Source organism: Equus caballus, chromosome 1 (genome assembly GCF_041296265.1).
Source record: "Equus caballus isolate H_3958 breed thoroughbred chromosome 1, TB-T2T, whole genome shotgun sequence".
Taxonomy (NCBI): domain Eukaryota; kingdom Metazoa; phylum Chordata; class Mammalia; order Perissodactyla; family Equidae; genus Equus; species Equus caballus.
The window spans coordinates 49,227,680-49,246,335 of NC_091684.1; the positions used below are offsets into that span (position 1 = coordinate 49,227,680).

Consider the following 18,656-nt stretch of genomic DNA (forward strand, 5'->3'; position numbering starts at 1 on the left):
TTACACTATGCACAAAAATCAACTCAAAATGGATTAAAGACTTGAATGTAAGACCTGAAACCATGAAACTTCCAGAAGAAAACAGGCAGTGTGCTCTTTGATGTGGGTCTTAGCAACATTTTTTCAAATACCATGTCTGACTGGGCAAGGGAAACAATAGAAAAAATAAACAAATGGGACTACATCAAACTAAAAAGCTTCTGCACAGCAAAGGAAACCATCAACAAAACAAAAGACAACCTAACAATTGGGAGAAGATATTTGCAAACCATATATCAGATAAGGGGTTAATATCCAAAATATATAAAGAGCTCATACAGCTCAACAATGAAAAAACCAACCCAATTAAAAAATGGGCAAAATATCTGAACAGAGATTTCTCCAGAGAAAATATGTGGATGGCCAACAGGCATGTGAAAAGATGTTCAACAATATTAACTATCAGGGAAATACAAATCAAAACTACAGTGAGGTATGATCTCACTCCGGTCAGAATGGCTATAATTAACAAGACAGGAAACAACAAGTGTTGGAGAGGATGTGGAGAGAAGGGAACCCTCGTACACTGCTGGTGGGAGTGCAAACTGGTGCAGCCACGATTGAAAACAGTATGCAGTTTCCTTAGAAAATTAAGAATAGATCTACCATGTGATCCAGCTATTCCGCTGCTGGATATCTATCCAAAGAACTTGAAAACACAAATGCATAAAGATACTTGCACCCCTATGTTCATCACAGCCTTATTCACAATAGCCAAGACTTGGAAGCAACCTAGGTGCCCATCAAGGGACGAATGGATAAAGAAGATGTGGTATATATACTCAATGGAATACTACTCAGCCATAAGAATTTATGAAATCCGGCCATTTGTGACAACATGGATGGACCTTGAGGCTATTATGCCAAGTGAAATAAGTTAGAGGGAGAAAGTCAAATACCATATGATCTCACTCATGAGTAGAAGATAAAAACAATGACAAACACACACATAGTATTAGAAATTGGATTGGTGGTTACCAGAGGGGAAGAGGGGAAGAGGGGAGGGAGGAGGGCAAAAGGGGTGATTAGGCACATGTGTGTGGTGATGGGTTGTGATTAGTTTTTGGGTGGTGAGCATGATGTAATCTACACAGAATTCGAAATATATTATGAACTATGCCGGAAAGTTATGCAATGTTATAATCCAATGTTACTGCAATAAAAAAAAAAAAGAATTGTGTTATTTTTCTTATATTTTTAGTTTACAAGATTTTTTCTTGTTCTCTAAATATTCTCCTTTAAAAATACCATCCCATCTTTTGAATGCCTTAGTTTTTCTTCTCATCTGATAATATTTTAGGTTTAAAAAAACTTTTTGCCCTCCTCGCTCCATTTTCCCCCATTCCCCACCCTTTCCTTCCTTATCGTCTTCTCCTTCATCTTCCTCCTCCTCCCCTGTCTCCTTTCCTTGCTCTCTCTCTCCTTTTCCCTTCTCCTGCTGTTCTCCTCCTCCCTGCCCACCCTCCTCCTCGCCTGTTTTCTTTTCTTCCTCTCCTCCTCTCCTTCATTCTCCCTCTTCTCTTCTTCATTCCCCTTCTCTCCTCCTTCGTCTGTTCCTCCCTCTCTTCCTTCTGTTACTTTGTCTTGCTCTTCTTCATAGTTTAGAGTGAGGCACTAAAGCCTTTTCCACTTTGGTAGGATTTGCTGACTGGTGGTCCTCACCACCAAGGGAATGACCTTGTACGCTGATACATTTCAAGGTGAATAACTGCTATACAGCCATCTAATCACAGTGCAGCCCCTAACACGTAGAGCATTATATCAGCTGTGGACCTGAATTAGAATATAGTGCATTAGAACTGGGCACGCGGAGTACCAAGAAGCGCATTTTCACCCTAAATAGGAACAGCTGTCCTAGTTTTCGTGGCAGTGCATGATCCTTGAGTAAATCTAAGTCACCGATACTGTAGAACAGAGAAGTGGCATAGATATGCATTCTTTAGAAAATCATTTACTGAAGACAGGACATTCTAAAAAGAAGCAGCCTACCAGTATTGCTCAATTAGGGGTATTTGCATTATGGATGGGACAATTCTTCATTGAGCTGGGCTCTTTGTGACTGCCCTGGACACTAAATGCCTGCACCATTGCCCCATCCTGTGACAACAATAACAGAAAACACCCCACATATTTCTACACACTCCTCTGGTAAAGAATCAGTGTGAGCCACCTTGAGGTATTCATATCCTCAGTCACTGGAGAGCTGGCTCCCCTTCCAAACTCCCTGCTGTCCTGCACCTACAGCTCCTTGTAGGAACGGGTGCTATTTTAAGTGTTCTGAGGCATATAAAAGGGAAGTGGAAGTTTGGGACAGACCGACATCGGGATTCACAGCACTCTCTCTTCCCGGATTTCACTTTCCCCATCTCTCCCCATGTCTCAGTCGTTTCCTATGTTAAACGATGAGCTTAAAAATCTCCATACTGTGTTCGTTCTTTGAATTTCTGTTAACTGTGACTATTTTGTAATGTTTAACCTTTAGAGTTTTGTCATTTTTATTACCTCAAAGAACTTACATTTGAGTAAGACTGTAAGTTTTGAGGTCATAGTTGTTGGCTTCCATTTATTAAATTCGTATAGAGTGCTTGTTTGCATATGTTAGAAGTGAAAACAGAGCTTTGGGGGCTAGATCTCTTGGTTGGAGTTATACCACTATTTAATGGCAAGTCTAGAGTTGAACCTTGGTTACTCTGACTTTTTTCTTCTCTCTGTGTGCCTCAGGTGCTAAATAAGTTTTGTTTAAATGAGTCAATAAATGAGTCTTTTTAGCAGTAAGATGAATTGGGAGTAGCCCTGATGAGAACAAGGATATCTTTGCGCCCTCCCACCTCCACATCCATTTTGGTGGGGAGAATAGCAAACAGATTGCCTTGTCAGATTTCCACGTATAACCTGAACTTTAAACATGCCTGGAACACATTTGGTTCTGATTTAACACAAGTTGGCTTGCCCCATTGCCATGTTATTACAAACACAAAAGAAATATAAACTTCATTCCATTAAGTAACCATCCACAAAAACTCTTAAATAGTTTCATGGTTTTGGGTTGGGCCAAAGCTGGATATTAAGGAAATGATTATTAATGTTATATGTTTTATTCAAACTACTCTTAATTCTTTAACCCTCCCACCACCCCCAAAAACACCAACCAACCTTTTTTTTCCTCCCTCAAAATGTTCCCAGGAGGTTAAGATAAATACAGCTTTGATTTCAAGCTGCTGACTCCTACTATTTGGAAACATTCCTTGTTTTCAGTCCTTTGTAGCTTGTTATACCTACCTGAATCTTTTCAATCCTCTTTGGGTAATAGCAAAGTAAGTCATTATCCTCTGTAGTAGCACTGTACAATGGAAATATAATGTGAACCACAAATGCAACTTAAAATTTTATAACTGCATGAAAAAGAAAACAGGTGAGATTAATTTTGATAATATAGTTTTCTTTAATCCAATATATAAAAATGGTATTTCAACATATAATCAAAAATTATTAATGAGATTTTTACTTTTTTTGTGCTAAGTCTTTCAACTCTGGTATGGTTTTTACTCTTAGAGCAGATCTGGATTCAGACTAGCCACATTTCAAGTGCTCAGTAGCCACGAATGACCAGTGGTTATCGTTTTGGACAGTGTAGCTCCCTAGGAAGACCAGCATAAGCTCACTGTGGTGTATTAGGTATTCTTAACTCCATTAAACTGTATAAAGGCCATGAACATCCTGTAACTTTTGAGAAAGCTAGGAGAGTGTTGATTTTCAAAGAAAGAAACTAATATTATGTAAATACTCAAAGTTGTCAAATAATGTTTATGACCCCTGGCCAGACTATATGGTGCTTCAGGGATTTCTTATGTAAGAAGAAATGGGATCTGAAAGTGAGACATTTGACATGACCAAAGTTTCTGTTAATCAGTTGGACTGAGATTCCATTGACGTATGTTAGGGTTATCAGTCCACGGAAAGTGTTCATTGTCAGGCCAATAAATTTGGAGTCTGAATAAACCCTTAGCCAGAGTTGCTTGAAAAGTTCAAGTTAGAAGTTGCTTGAAGCCATGAATAATGTGATTTAGATGTTCTCAGGTTTTTGTGAATATTTGTTTTCCTACATTTGACAGCAACAGATGCTTTCTGAAACTAAAAGCCTGCAGACTGGGGAACACTAGACTTCGCTCGAGGCTGCTCCTGTGCTCTGAAGGGCCACCAGCATCTTAGATTGTCCCTATCACTTGGAATATTGGCACAGCTTTACCGTCCTGAGAGATTTAACATCTGAAAAAAATTCTCCTACAATCCACATTTTGAGAAGTGTAGTCTGCAAAGGGCTTAGTTGTTGAGGTTAGTAGACGTAAACCCTAAAGGGGCAGTAGTGGTCCCCATTGTTAGAATAGAGCAGGACTCCTCCCCTAATCCCCATCATAATCTTTGTCATTCTTATTCTGTTGAAAATTTGGTGGGAAATGAAATAAAAAGAATATCCTCAAAGGATGTTCTTGGATTATTGGTGTAGTTCAGTTAATGGCCCATGCTCTTGATCCAAATTATCATAGATAATCGATCTCTCTTCTTTCATACTCGTAGCCATTGAGCCCTTTTAGAATGTGGTAAATTAATAAAGTGTTAACTGTTTTATTTCTTATTACATTTGATGTGACCTTTCAGTAAAAGTGGCTTTTTTAAAACTCTGCAGTTAGAAATGTATACATATAAGTTTCTTTCACTTTTTGCTTCATGCATTTTAGAGAGCATCTCTTTCTGTCTTTTGGCTAGCTGTTAAATGTGAATTTGAATCAGAGGTTTTCCAACTATTAGATTGTTTAGTGTTTTCAGCTGTGAATTTCTTAGTCTAGGCATAAGTTGTTAAAACTTCTCCACTGAAAGTTGCACAAAATCAATATTTCAATTTAGAAAGTGCTAGGTTAATTTAGGCCTCTGATGTACTATACTTGGTATGATTTTATCGACCATTATCCATCTCTGATATCACGTTAGTCATTTGTTATCAAGTTAGTTAGCTTATATCCACATTTGACCTTCAGACTTTTGCTAGATTGCTTTGTATACTGTGGACTGAAGATGATGCTGTAACAAACCAGTAGTGGTAAACCTTGGCTCACTCCCAGATAGGAAGAAAGATTTCAAATGATTTTCACCTGATTTTTTTCCTGATTAAAAAGAAGTTCAAACTTTCTGCATTCTGAAAAATACAAAGGAGAAAGTGATAAATGACCCAATAATTCCACCGCTCAAATAACAATTGCTAATATTTTGGTGTTTATTCTTTGTCTTTTTTTTCTAGCACATACACTATATGTGTATGCACACATATTTATATGAAAAATTGAGATCTTTCTGTACCTCCTGTTTTATAGTGTCCATAAAAAAAGTTTTAGGTGTGTTTGAACATGGGAATTTTTTTAACTGCAAAAATAAAACAATGTTTAAGAAAAAAAATTTGAACTGAAGAAGATAAACCATCTTTAAATATCCAGCCACTATTAAGTTAAAAATTATGTTTATTTTTGTCTGTTTCTCTTTGATTTTTCTCAACAGGCCTGCATGATTTTTTTTTTCAGGGCAGGTGAATTTGATTTGTTCACAGTGGACTCTGGGAAACAGGTAGAGGGTTCTAGGAAAGATGAAGTCTGAAAATCCCCACAGTTATTGTGCTATACAACGTTCAAATGACACTGTTCACTGCTGAAATTTAAACTTGGAAGCGTTCTTCAGTTAGCTAGAATAGTTGAATGATTGTAATTGGGAATTGAAGAAACTTTAAATATAGACTTAGTGTCTACCATTTCTTTAGTCAATTCTCAGAACTTTGCATGCCGGTCTAGAGTGTTAGATATGATTCGTGAATATGAAAAGTTCTTTGGGAGTATATAGAAACTGCATCTTCTAAATCTTTTGCTGATTCCTCTTTTTAGAAGAATTGGCGAATTGTCAGAGAAGTTTTCTGAGAGCAGTAATATACAGAATAAAATGTGTGACATAGCTCTTTTAGCATATGGATTAAATTGAGACAATAAATGAATGTTTTAAATTTTTAGCAAAATATTTTTGCGGGAGAATCAGACTGCCTAAATGGTTTCATTTGTCTTTCAGGTGGCCTTAAGATAGAGCAGCTCTCTTAGTTGTTAATGTGCTACAGTTGGGTTGTGTTTTAAAAAAAGAGGAATGCCCTGAATCTTTTCAGATTTGAAGAGTTATTTCCCAATTAGTTTTTATAACTTGAGCATGGTTTTTTTCTTGCTGAAATTACACCGAGATGAAAAAACCCATTGCTCATCAAGGGAATGTTTAAAGATATGCCATACTGTGTTTTAAATATGAAATACATAGTCCTTGTGTTTTTGGGATTGGCTCCATAAAGTATCACATGTTATAATGGAAAAGCATTTCAGAATGAAAAGGATATTTAAACAGAAGTTTCCATATGCCCTACGAAGAATTTAAAATCAAGCCTTTTCTCTTTTAATTCGGTAATTAACTAGACTTGCCGTGTAGTTTGCAGGACTGGAATAGTTTACACCTGTTTCAACTTTCGCTGTTTTTATTGGCCGGGGCTTTTGCCATCCCATATTTCTTGTGAAGCAAAAATATGAAATAAAATATGGCAATGCATTGGAGAAATTATAATAAACATAAAAAATGAATCGTTCAGCTTAAAATGTGAAATGCTTTACCTGCACAATCAACCAGCCATGTTTCAGTAGTATTGAAGTAATTTATTCCTGGAGTTCTGTGGCATGAAAATAAAGATAAGTGCTTTCATTGGCAGGAATAATCCAGGGTTTTTACAATCAAACAATTAAATTTTGGAACATCAGGCAGAAGTCATACTGTAAAGAGAGTTAGAAAAAGCCTGCTAAATCATTGTGTGTGTGTTCATGCTACGGTGGAATAAAAAGATGAGACTGTATCAGCATGTAAGAATGTGAAGACTCAGGAGAACTCTTAGACCACAGAATATAATCAAACTTCATGGGTCAAGGAATGTCATGACATGAAGTATGGGTTAGCTCATTTCACAGGCAACATTTTCCCCTCCAAACATAATGAAAAGAAAACCAGTGAGTCAAGATGTTATCGTATCTCATATTTTTTCTTGCAATTCCCCTCTCCGATGGTCTCCCTAGAAGGACCCTTTTCTTCTTCAGGCCTGACAGCAGCTGCCTGGCTCTGGTGATGGGTTAAGAGTAAAATGACTCGCTTTTTAGTGCATCATCCAGAATGAGAATAGCTAAATGAAATCTCTAATTTTAACGTTTCATTGGGATGGAGTTGTGAGTGTGATAAGATCTCTGGGAAACTTGTCCATATAACTGAATTTTAATTTTGGCTTTCTCTCCAAGTTGGGTGGCTTTGAATATGTGGGCCAAGGTTGTGGTTGAATGAGGGCAGAGTCTTGCCTGTTTTGATTCACCAGCACAGGACTTACATATTTGGGGAATGAAAGAGTGAATTTCTCTGTGTTCTTTTCCGGGTCTGTAAAGTGAACGTCTTAAATGCCTACGTTTATATTGTGAATGACATATTCTGTGAACTCCCTTCTCTCAGTCTCTCACTTCTTCAGAGGAGTTTATGTTTTGATTCTGAGGAATTTAGAGTAATTGAGAATTGAGCTGTCAAATTTGAGCACAGAAGGATCCCCATTTTGGGGGAGAGAATGCTTTCGGGGAAATGTTGCTCTCTTGATTGGCTTTTGTGGCCTTGGCAGCTTTGCTTGTGTAGAGTCGGGGTAAGTCCTGCAGAGACCCAGCAACCTGAGAATAAGATAAGGATGCTCCCTGTAAAGTGCCAATGACTGGGACTAACCATGCTTTGCACCTGAGGCAATAATCGAAGACTTCAACCAGAATCTTTTACCAGGGCACTTGTGGGTTTGAGAAGTGGACATGTCTCAGGATTTGGGGGAAAATCAGGCTCAGATTTGGAGTTTCTTATACATAAGCACTTGGAAGGGAAAAGAACAAAGATTTTTGGTGCCAATGAGTATGCCATTTCCGGCTCTCTGCCTCCTGTTCCCCCTCAAATTATAAGGTTGCTAAAAGGTGCAGGTTTCTGGTTAAATTTTAGATGTTTTTCTGGAACATAGTTAATTATAGTTTGTGTCTAACTAAGGAAATGCCCCCATTTTTTATTCATCCAAGGATTGAAAGGCCGTTCTGTGAAGTTTGTTTAGCTGGACTTGGAATGAAGGAGCATTTCAAGGTTGTGACATAATGAGTTTGTCATGAACAAAATAAATGTCCTAAAGGAAGTTTCTGTAATAAAATGTAGTTGGATCATGAAATTTAAACTGATGAATTCTAAGTTGCGGAGTTGTTCCCTGCAGGTGAAAGGGGTAATTATCTGCCTTGCTTGATAGGCCTTTGAAAATATCCTTGATTCTAAAATTTATTTTCAGAGAAGAGTTTTCTTGATGTCACTAGAAAGTTTTCAAATCTTTGTGCCCTGATACGCAGTTTTCATTGCCAAGCAATTGTGTTCTTGAGTAGGGCCCCTTTAAACTATTTTTAGCTTTGGTGGTAAAGACAGCCCAAGAGGTGGATGAGTTGAAGTGTGCCCAAGGCACTTGTCATTAGGTTTGTGTCATTAGGTTTGGATACTGACCTTTAGTCTTGCCTGAGTGGCCCCTCTAGCTGTGATCAACCACATTGCCAGTTTATTTTGAAAGAGTGAGTTTTTTGGTTGAAATTTGCTTTTTATGTTTTTTTAAAGTTTTAATGGAGATATTTCACAATTAGAGAGTGAAAAATCATAATTTGTAGAGTTAACTACAAAGAATCTGTGGAAATGTGATTTAAATGCTCTCATCAATGTCTGCGAATTCATGCTGTTTATGGTGTGGTATTTGTGCAAAAAGTAAAGTTAAAACGGTACTGGCATTATGAATTAGTTTCTTTTTACTGCTGTAACAAACTACTACAAGTATAGTGGCTTACAACAACATAAGTTTGTTATTTACAGTTCTGGAAGTCAAAAGTGTGAAATGGGTCTCATTAGGCTTTATCAAGGTGTTGGCAGGGCTCTGCTCCCTCCAGAGGCTCTGGGGAGAACCCATTTTCTTGCCTTTTCCAGCTTCTAGAGGCTGCCTACATTCTTTGGCTTGTGGCCCCTTCCTCCATCTTCAAAGCTAGCAGTGTAGCATCTCCACATCTTTCTCCTCTCTGAACTTCTCCGTTTGTCATCACATGCCCTTCTCTCTCTCTGCTTCCATTGTCACATCACCTTCTCAGACTGAGCTTCCTGCTTCCTTCTTATAAGGACCCCTTGTGATTACATTGGGCCCACCTGGGAAATTCGGGATCGTCTTCCCGTCTCAAGAGCCTTAGTTTAATCACATCTACAAAATCATTTTTGCTGTGTAAGGTAACATATTCACAGGTTCCAGAGATTAGGACATGAACATCTTTGGGAAGCTGTTATGTAGCCTACCCAACATTAGAATACAATTTTTCTTTCTTTCTTTTTTTTTTTTTGAGGAAGATTTAGCCCTGAGCTAACTACTGCCAATCCTCCTCTTTTTGCTGAGGAAGCCTGGCCCTGAGCTAACATCCGTGCCCATCTTCCTCTGCTTTATATGTGGGACGCCTAGCACAGCATGGCCTGCCAAGTGGTGCCATGTCCACACCCGGGATCTGAACCAGCGAACCCCAGGCCGCCAAAGCAGAACATGCAAAACTTAACCGCTGTGCCACCGGGCCGGCCTCCCAATTTTTATTTCTTTTTAGCTCTTGTTTTCATAGATTTCCTCAAACTATCCTTGGAAATCACAGAAACGTGTATTCTGTGCTCTCTTTTTTGGATGAAAACATGTTGAGAAAAAAATACATTTTTATAAGATTATAGAAAGTGCCTTATATATAACTGTGAGGTTAAAGTTGGTGAAAAAAGAATTTATGATACTTGTTATTTCTTTGAGGGCAGGGAGAATTTCATTGAGTTTTGAATCTTCCACCTAAAAGAATAATCTTCTGTGCTTCTTGAGTCTTTAATTGTTTTAACAAGTGCCCAGGACAGACAGACACACACACACACACACACGCGCGCGCGCAGTGCCCTATGGCAGTATTGCCTAGCAGGTTTTGTTTGGGGTACCACAGTCTTCCATTCTTAAATTTCCAAGAGTTCTTGCTCCAGCTGCTTTCTTGTCCCGTGAGGGTGGCTTCTCCGGTTAACTGCTGTTCCACTCTGCACCTGAATCTGAGACCTGTTTTTCCTCTGAAAGATGCAGTTTGAAGCTATTGCAAGAAAGAAGCTATTGGCTCTTTGTCCTCTTTCCTTTTAGTCAAATTTCCCACCCCTCTCTGTAGATTAAAAAAAAATATTTACAGTCGTAAGACTTTTGAAAATAAAGAGCTGGATTTGTTCTTTATTTATAGGCTACCATTTAGATATCAGAATGATTGTTCAAATAGTAACCTGTTAATTAATCTCACATGAAGTTTGGTTGTCTGTGACCTTCGCCATTACTATTTAAGTCTCATGTTGTTTTGTCTCTCTCTTTGTGTATGCAAATGAAGGAGGGAGTTAAAGTAGTATGTGATGCCAGCTGAAATCCAAGTAGATTATATAGTCATCGCAAAGCATAAAACTGAAACAGCTCAGAGTGGGCCTCGGCAGCTGAGCCACCAGTTGAAGATTCTGTCAGTCTCCTGCCTGGGACGGATGACGGATAGGAAGTGCTTGGAGCGCTTCAGCTGATTATCTTGGTAGTTGCATTTGTTCTTATAGTTTCTTAACCATGAAAGATGAGATTACTTTCATATATGTGTGAAAATAGAGATTTGTGAGTCAGGCATAAAAAGGAGTGTGAAATTATCTAAAGATGTGTAATTGATTGGATGAGTGTTTTATTCTTTATCAAATTTTCATCACAGATGGGGCCTGTTAACAGGCACTGAGTTTTGGGAGAGCAAGAATGGCATCTTGTTTACCTTTGTAATCTCATACCTGATATTTGAGAATTTTTTGAATGCATAGGTTGAAAAAAGAAACTATTTTAAATGTATGCATTTTTATTTACAGCTGCTGCTGAAGGCAAAGGCAAAAGTGGGGAAGACTTTTTTCAAAAGGTAAGTTGCTTTTTACTCCTGCCTTGGTGATAATTAAGGAGAAATATACCTGTCTCAGTAGCTTCACTAGAAGCCCATGAAAGCCCCCCTTCCATATGAAGGGGAATAGGTTTTGATAAGATAGCTGGAGATGATCAGTTCAAGAAAGGGTGGGAGGCTGTTTGGCACTTTATTCTAAGAAGGCTCCTTCTGGGCAAATCCAGTGAAGTTTTTGGTTGGAGGCAAGGAGGCAATGAGAGTTGCCAGATTGATTTCTCAAACGGAAATTGTCAAAATGCTGTCCTGATTATCTTCTTTTACTGCTACTCCCTATTTCCTCCTTCCCCAAACGCATACCCGACCTGTGAGGTAGAGAGGAGTCCCTCACAGCTTTCCTCATCTGTAAGCGTGACCGTGGGTGGCATGATATAATTGATAAAAGGTGCACCTTTAGACCTATTTGCTCACGACTGGTAACCGTGTCCTTTCTGACTTTGGCTGTCTTCTGAAAGTTCTGACCTGCAGTGAAGCCAGTCTGGTCCGTCCTATATAGCACAGGGAAATAGGAGTGGAGCTGATTGAAAAAGGAATATAGAAACTATGAAAAGCAGTTGGTTAATTCTAGTCAGCTCTATTTTAAAATAGGTGTTTTATATAAGGGAAGAGGCCTGTCCTTTCGAAGAAATTGATTTGAGTTCATGGTCTTCTTTCTTTTGTTTACTTGGATTTATTATATTTGTGTCTTTTTTGTTGATATCCAGAAAGCATGTGTGTAGGAACAAATAGACGGATGTCCTAGAGTTAAATAGAGCAGCAACTATACATGAAGCTAAATATCGCTCTAGTGGGTCATCAGGCCTTTGGAAAACACCTGTGTGTAACTATACTGGGCTTTTACAAGCCTCTTCATTCTCTTGCTTTCTGTGTGTTCTACTTTTTTGGGTCAACTTCATCATTCATCTGCATTCTCTTCCAAGGATATTAAAAGCAAATATTTTCAGAGCTGATAATTGTATTGTCATTTCTTCATTCTGAAAATATTTATTTACCACCTGCTGCGTGCTACACACTGGAGAGACCAAACTGAGAAAGGCATGGTCCCTGCCCTAAAAACATTTGTTTGGTGTCTGGTGATATAGTCACAGAAATAGCTGGAGAGTCTAGAGTTGTAGAGGGTTAAGCACTTGACCAGAACTTTAGGAGATTAGAAAGGACTTCTTGAGGTGTTTGGAAAAGCAGAAGGTAGCCAAGTGAAGAGGTAGGCCTATGTGGGTTGGGAGGGCATTCTAGGCAAAGAAACAGAATGTTGGAAGGCTAGACAGAGGTGGAAGAATTCGTCTGTGGCATTCACACTTCAAACGTTTGGCTTACACACTACATCTGAGGGGTTCATAGTGCATGGTGAGATACAATATTCTATGTGATGAAGTACCTTCTTTGTACGGGAGGCCTTTCCTATAGGGATTTAAACTTAAAAAATTTAAAAATACTGTGCTGGCCAAATAGAATGTGCCAGACCACAGTTTTCCACCTCTGCTTTAGGCTCATGCTATTGAAGTGTATGTCCTACACCTGAAGCCCCTTACTTGGCATTATCTGACATTGGTTGAAATCCAACCTGTACTCAATACCTGGGTATTTCAGAATGCCTTGCCTTTAGCTGGGGCAGGCTTGCCATGAGGGGAAGAAAAGAGACAACAAACAGCAGAAGTCACAGATTTGCCTTGGGTTGGCTGTGATAGTACAAGTAGATGTGATCTGTGGAAGAATTTCTTCTTTTATTGCTCTTCTTTAACTTGTAGATAAATTTAAAAAGCAGACCGTTCAGCTTTGTGTGACTCAGACTTTTTAAAAGCTGAATCAAAACATGGTGTATGTGGCCATAAAGGACCTTCATTCTTAGAAGATTTGCTAATATTTATCACTCTTTGTGGAGCCATGTATACATTCCAGCAGTTTAAATGGAAACACATGTTTGAATCCAGGAACATGTGTGCGTCCCACAAACCATGAGTTGGAATCATGGATTTCATTCTTGGTCACAGGTTAATGAGGTCTCTAAATAATTAAGTGGAAGTAGTTTTCATCTCCTCATTTTCTTTTTTAGCTCAATAGAGAGTGTCTTCCTGATAGACAAATGTCCATATAGGATTTGGATACTTAGCCTGGAAAAAACCTGTAACTTAATCAAAGGCAAACATTTTAAATTCCAGAAGAGTCATTTTCAGTGTTTTGACCAGACAGAAGTAGACATTATGGTTCATCTACAGTAAAATGAAGTAATGGAGAAGTACTGAATTGTCCTCCAGGAACTTTGTTCTAGTACACGTATTCTAATTTCACGTAATGACATTTCCGGAACCATTTAAGAACAAGAATTAGGCCACATTGCTGGTCATTAGCATCTTTGAAAAAATGCTTTTCTTCTCTCAGAATAATACAAATGTGAAGGCTCTGTATGCTTGTTAGAGTGTGTTTTGGTTTTGAGTCTAGGTATATAACACAAGCCAAAATTAAAATTTCTCTTGAGCTGAGTTTAAAAATTTGATTACACTTATTAATTTGAAAACATCTAAATTTGGAAGGATATCTCCCCAGCTCCATACTGGCTCTCCCTAAGGAGGGGTGTGAGAGTTTTATATGTTACTTTTTTTGTACCATCCAAGTATATGTAAAATCAGAACAATATTATTATACTAAATAAAAGTAATTTTTGTCATTAAAAAGTTTTGAATTTGGAAAAAAAAGAAAATTAAATTTAAAAATACCTTTAAGAATAAGAAATGGTAGGTTTCCACAAAGTCGTTTAACAGCTACTGAGATCATCAGATGTTTGGTCTCAGATTTGAAGCTCTAATAGTCGTTGTCCAGTTTATTATACACTTAAAACTTCTCCTGTGGAGTCACAGTTATTGTTTTTTCAGAGATCTGCCTGGTTTCTATCTACTCTTTTACTGCGTGTGTTTGAAATGTTTTATTTCCATTGACACTCTATTAGGATAAAAGACTAACCTGTTATAGCAGAGAAACCCAACAGTGTAGTGACTTAGAGGACAAAATCATTTATTTTACTTCCGTGTAACATTCCAAGGAGAGTATTCCTGCTTGGTGCGTGGCGTTGTCCCATGGTGTCAGTTAGAAACCCAGATTCCTTCTAAGACATAGCTCTGCTGTTCCTTCAGGCGTGAATCTCATCTGTAGGGTTGAACCTGGGTCACCACCAGGTCCAAATGTGAGCTGTGAGAAAGAGGAAGAGAGTATGGGGGAAGCATGCCATGGTCTTAAGGCCCAGGCCTGGATGTGGCGTTTGTTACTTCTTCTCACACTCCATTGGAGAGAACCCATTTATGTGGCCTTATGTAATTGCAGTTAGGGAAGGTGGGGAGAGAGGAGGAACATATAGAAGAAATACTGATTTTTGCAAGCACTGTCTACCAAAAGATTGTTACAAAAAATGTATGGGGTCAAAGTGTAGTGTCTCTGTGTACTATGCTTTGAAATCTTTTGTACTTCTTAGGATTGCTGTAAAAACATACCATAAACAGGATGGCTTACACAACAAAAATTGGTTGTCTCACAGTTCTGGAGGCTAGAAGTCCAAGATTAGGGTGACAGGATTGGTTCCTTCTAAAGACTGAGAGAGAATCTGTTCCACGCCTCTCTCCCAGCTTCTGGAGGTTTGCTTGCCAGCTTTGGCATCCCTTGGCTTGTAGAAGCATCATCTTGATCTCTTCCTTCATCTTCACATTGGCGTTCTTCCTCTCTGTGTCCGAGTTTCTTCTTTTTATAAGCACAGGAGTCATATTGGATTAGGGCTCACCCTGATGATCTCATTTTACTAATTAGATCTGCAATGACCCTATTTCCAAATAAGGTCACATTCTAAGGTACTAGAGGTTAAGATTTCAACATATGAATTTTGGGGGGACACAGTTCAACCTGTGATACCTTTTCAATGGCAGAAATGATTCTATAGAGAAATTTACTATAATTAGAAAAATTTGCTGAAACTGTAAATGTTATTTATCCCCCCCTTTTTTTTTTGCTGAGGAAGATTGGCCCTGAGCGAACATCTGTTGCCAATCTTCTTTTTGCTGAGGAAGATTTTTCCCTGAGCTAATATGTGTGCCAGTCTTCCTCTATTTTGTATGTGGGTCGCTGCCATAGCATGGCTGCTGATGGAGTGGTGTAGGTCCGCGCCTGGGAACCAAACTCAGGCTGCTGAAGTGGTGCACACTGAGCTGAACCACTAGGCCACAGGGCTGGCCCCTGTTTATCACATTTTTATATTCAATTTGATCTATAGATTTTAATTGTCATTTATACTAAGTCTGTTTTTCTGTTAGTACAAGTCATTTCTAAATTATGTAGAACAAATATATAGTTGACATGCAAGAAAGAGAAAAAATATCTAATTTGTCATTCTGTCTTTGAAAGAGAGCTATTTATAAACTCTTAGTCATTTTTCTGTGTATATTAAAAATGCATATAAAGTACTTTTGAATATTCTCTCATTGGCTAATGGGATTACGCATTAGACTATTTGCATTGGAAACGTCCCAAACATTTCTCTCTGGTAAAACTTTGCAAGTTCTCTAATAATTGTACTTTTTATTCTTTGTTTCTAACTACACTTAAAGAAAGAGGGAATGAATACAACTTTATCAACATTCTCTCTAGTTCTTTGTCCACCCTTCATGGCAACTTTAATTGGAACACGTGGAAGTGATCTGCCAGCATTTTTCCAGTTCTTCGGGCAGTTGTTCATGGCTTACTCACTGTCTGTCCCGTTTCCTTTTAATGAGTTTTTTTTTTTTCTTTCTCTTGTGAAATGACTACGGCCAGATCTTGGCGGGGAAAGTGTGTTACAGTGTATTAGGTGGGGATGGGTATAGTGATTGTGTTACGATTGTGACTCATCAAAGCAAAACACTTTAGGAATCTTGAATCCCAGCGGCTGGAGAAGACAAAATCCAGTCAGCATCGTAATTGATGAAAGCCACATTTTCCGTTACACTGGGTTATAGACATTGTTTCTCAACAAAGTACACATCACGTATTTTAAATATAGGATATTTTATACTCTTAAAACAGGTCAGTTTGGAAAACTGACCTATAAAACTATGACTTTTCACAAGGGCTAAGAGTAAGAAATAACATAAATAAGATACTGTTTGGAGGTTTACTTGGTGTATTTATATTACCCTCAAACTCATCCTTTTTAGGCAAACAGATTACTTTTGTCATCTTGAGACTGGAAAGTAGCAAGTGTTTGTCTTCTTGAGGGAAACTGCTGGGAGCAGTTTTTGGCTCCCTCTCTACCTTAAAATGAGTGCACTAGGTGGTCTCAGATGGGGACTACTTGAGTCTTTTTATTGGGGGGAGGCACAAATCTCCAAGTAAAATTGTTTCTGCTTTCTCTGCTGGCCATTATTTTGTATATGTTGAATAGATAGATCATATTCCTCTGGTAAGAGAAATAAGTTTTGATTTAATTACTTAAAGGTGAATTCAGTTAGCTGTAGTCCATGATATACTTCCTGTAACATCGAGTCTTATATGCTTAAACATTTTAAGTCAAATGTGATTTAAATAAAATTAGGATATTTTAAAGTTTTAATCTTAGTATTTGTTTCAATAGGCAATATAGTCGTGTGGTTCACAATTCAAATGGTACGAAAGGGTATGATACAGTGAAGTGTATTTGAGGTCGCGGTTCTAAAGATGCGCTGAGAAGGCTGTGCAGAATTAGTGTTGGTTCCAAACTTAAGTAAAGGTTATCACCAGTGGATGTCATCATGTCATCACTAATGAACACCCACTGAGTTCCTGGCTGCTGAGTTCTTATTCCTGATTACAACATTATGGCCCTGAAAATAAGTTTCAGTGGGAGAATCTGTGATCATGATTCTCTCATACTACTGGCTAAATAACAATAACTGATCACATGTAAGACTTAGAAAAAAGGAACAACCCAGAAAACAGTTGTCTCGTCATCTTCCAGAAAGTTGCTAAAGGTGAGAATCGATCCTATTTTTATATCTTACAATTCGCTGTGTCTTCTATCAAGAGTCCAGCAGGTAAAGGTTAGTGAGAAAAGATTAAGAAAAAGACTAAGTGATTGGCTCATCATCCGTTCTTCTGAGTTCTGTCTTTGTGTTCATTTGAACATGAGAACCTGGGTGTCAAAGCCGCATTCTCAAGCACGTCATACTCTCACCTGTAGAGTTCCGTCATAACATCATAGAGTCAGCTTTTTTTTGGCAGTCATTTCACACAACTGCTTTATGAAAACCACATTTGTGGTTTTACTCCTTTTTCTGCAACCATGGAAGTAGAGGATGTCACAGAGATTCCTTTAAAGTGTGTGTTTGGTGATAGTGAATATGCCCTAATTGCTACTACAACTTTTTTAAAGTGAATAATAATATCTGGTGAAAGTTTAGTCGTTACTGGTTAAAATGTTCTTCTCACTTCTTGAAACCAAACTCAAAACATTGGATCATGTGGAAAATCAAATTGAATTCATGAGAATAAGTCTTTTTATAAAGGTCACAGATGTGGGGCCAGCCCGGTGGCACAGCGGTTAAGTTCGCGTGTTCAGCTTCTTGGAAGCCCAGGGTTCGCTGGTTTGGATCCCGGGTGCGGACATGGCACCGCTTGGTACGTCATGCTGTGGTAGACGTCCCATGTGTAAAGTAGAGGAAGATGGGCACGGATGTTAGCACAGGGCCAGTCTTCCTCAGCAAAAAGAGGAGGACTGGCAGTAGTTAGCTCAGGGTGAATCTTCCTCAAAAAAGAAAAAAATATTCATAGATGTGACTGTTTTCAGCAGTGATGTGCAGTGCACCTAGGGTAGAACGGATGATGGAAAGATCCAGCTAAGTGATTTATTTGTCTTAGTTTAAAAAGGCTTGTATATTATTTTGTAAAATGCTCTGAATGGATTAAATTCCTTAATTCCTATAGTGGTCAGCATTTCTCTTAATTGAAAAATATTGAAATACAATGTTCCTTATTTATAGTTGATATTAAGATTTCAGAACAGTTTCCACATTACACAGACAAACCAAAATTACACTAAGAAACTGATAAAATGCAAATGTAAACATTTCTGTGTGGGTCAGAAGCAATTTTTCGAGATAGTGGCATTAACTATTTTAAGGAAGGATTACGTTTGATTAGTTCTAATCACAGAAGTCTTGATATTCTTTGGTAATCTTTGTGTGTATATTTAATTATGTCCTTTGATTTCGTGTGATTCAAACTTTTATATCTGAAGAGGCATAAATCAAATTCAATCTTGTATATACAAAGAACATTATCAGAGATGTGTCTGAAGATCAGTGTATAAGGATATTCATTGTGGTAATATTTATAATAATTAAAATTAAATTAATTTTAACTAAGTGCTTAATGTAACGTTTGAAATATGGTATATCCAAACTTTGGATTACTATGTAGGCATTAAAAATCATGCTTTTTGGCAGTGATATAGCATCACGGCAGAGTGAGTTGTTCCCTTTGTCTCTACCCTCTAAGTTACAACCAGTCAGACGT

The 18,656-nt window shown here is 38.1% G+C and overlaps 1 protein-coding gene across 6 annotated transcripts in view; it reads left to right on the top strand.

Moving 5' to 3' along the window:
- Positions 1-18,656, top strand: part of BICC1 (BicC family RNA binding protein 1) — a 266,280-nt gene that overhangs the window by 80,608 nt on the left and 167,016 nt on the right. For all 6 annotated transcript variants that reach the window (XM_070262741.1, XM_023643462.2, XM_070262742.1 and 3 more), the window contains exon 2: positions 11,071-11,117. In XM_070262741.1, the coding sequence (XP_070118842.1) occupies positions 11,071-11,117 (47 nt within the window). The remainder of the gene's footprint in view (positions 1-11,070; positions 11,118-18,656) is intronic.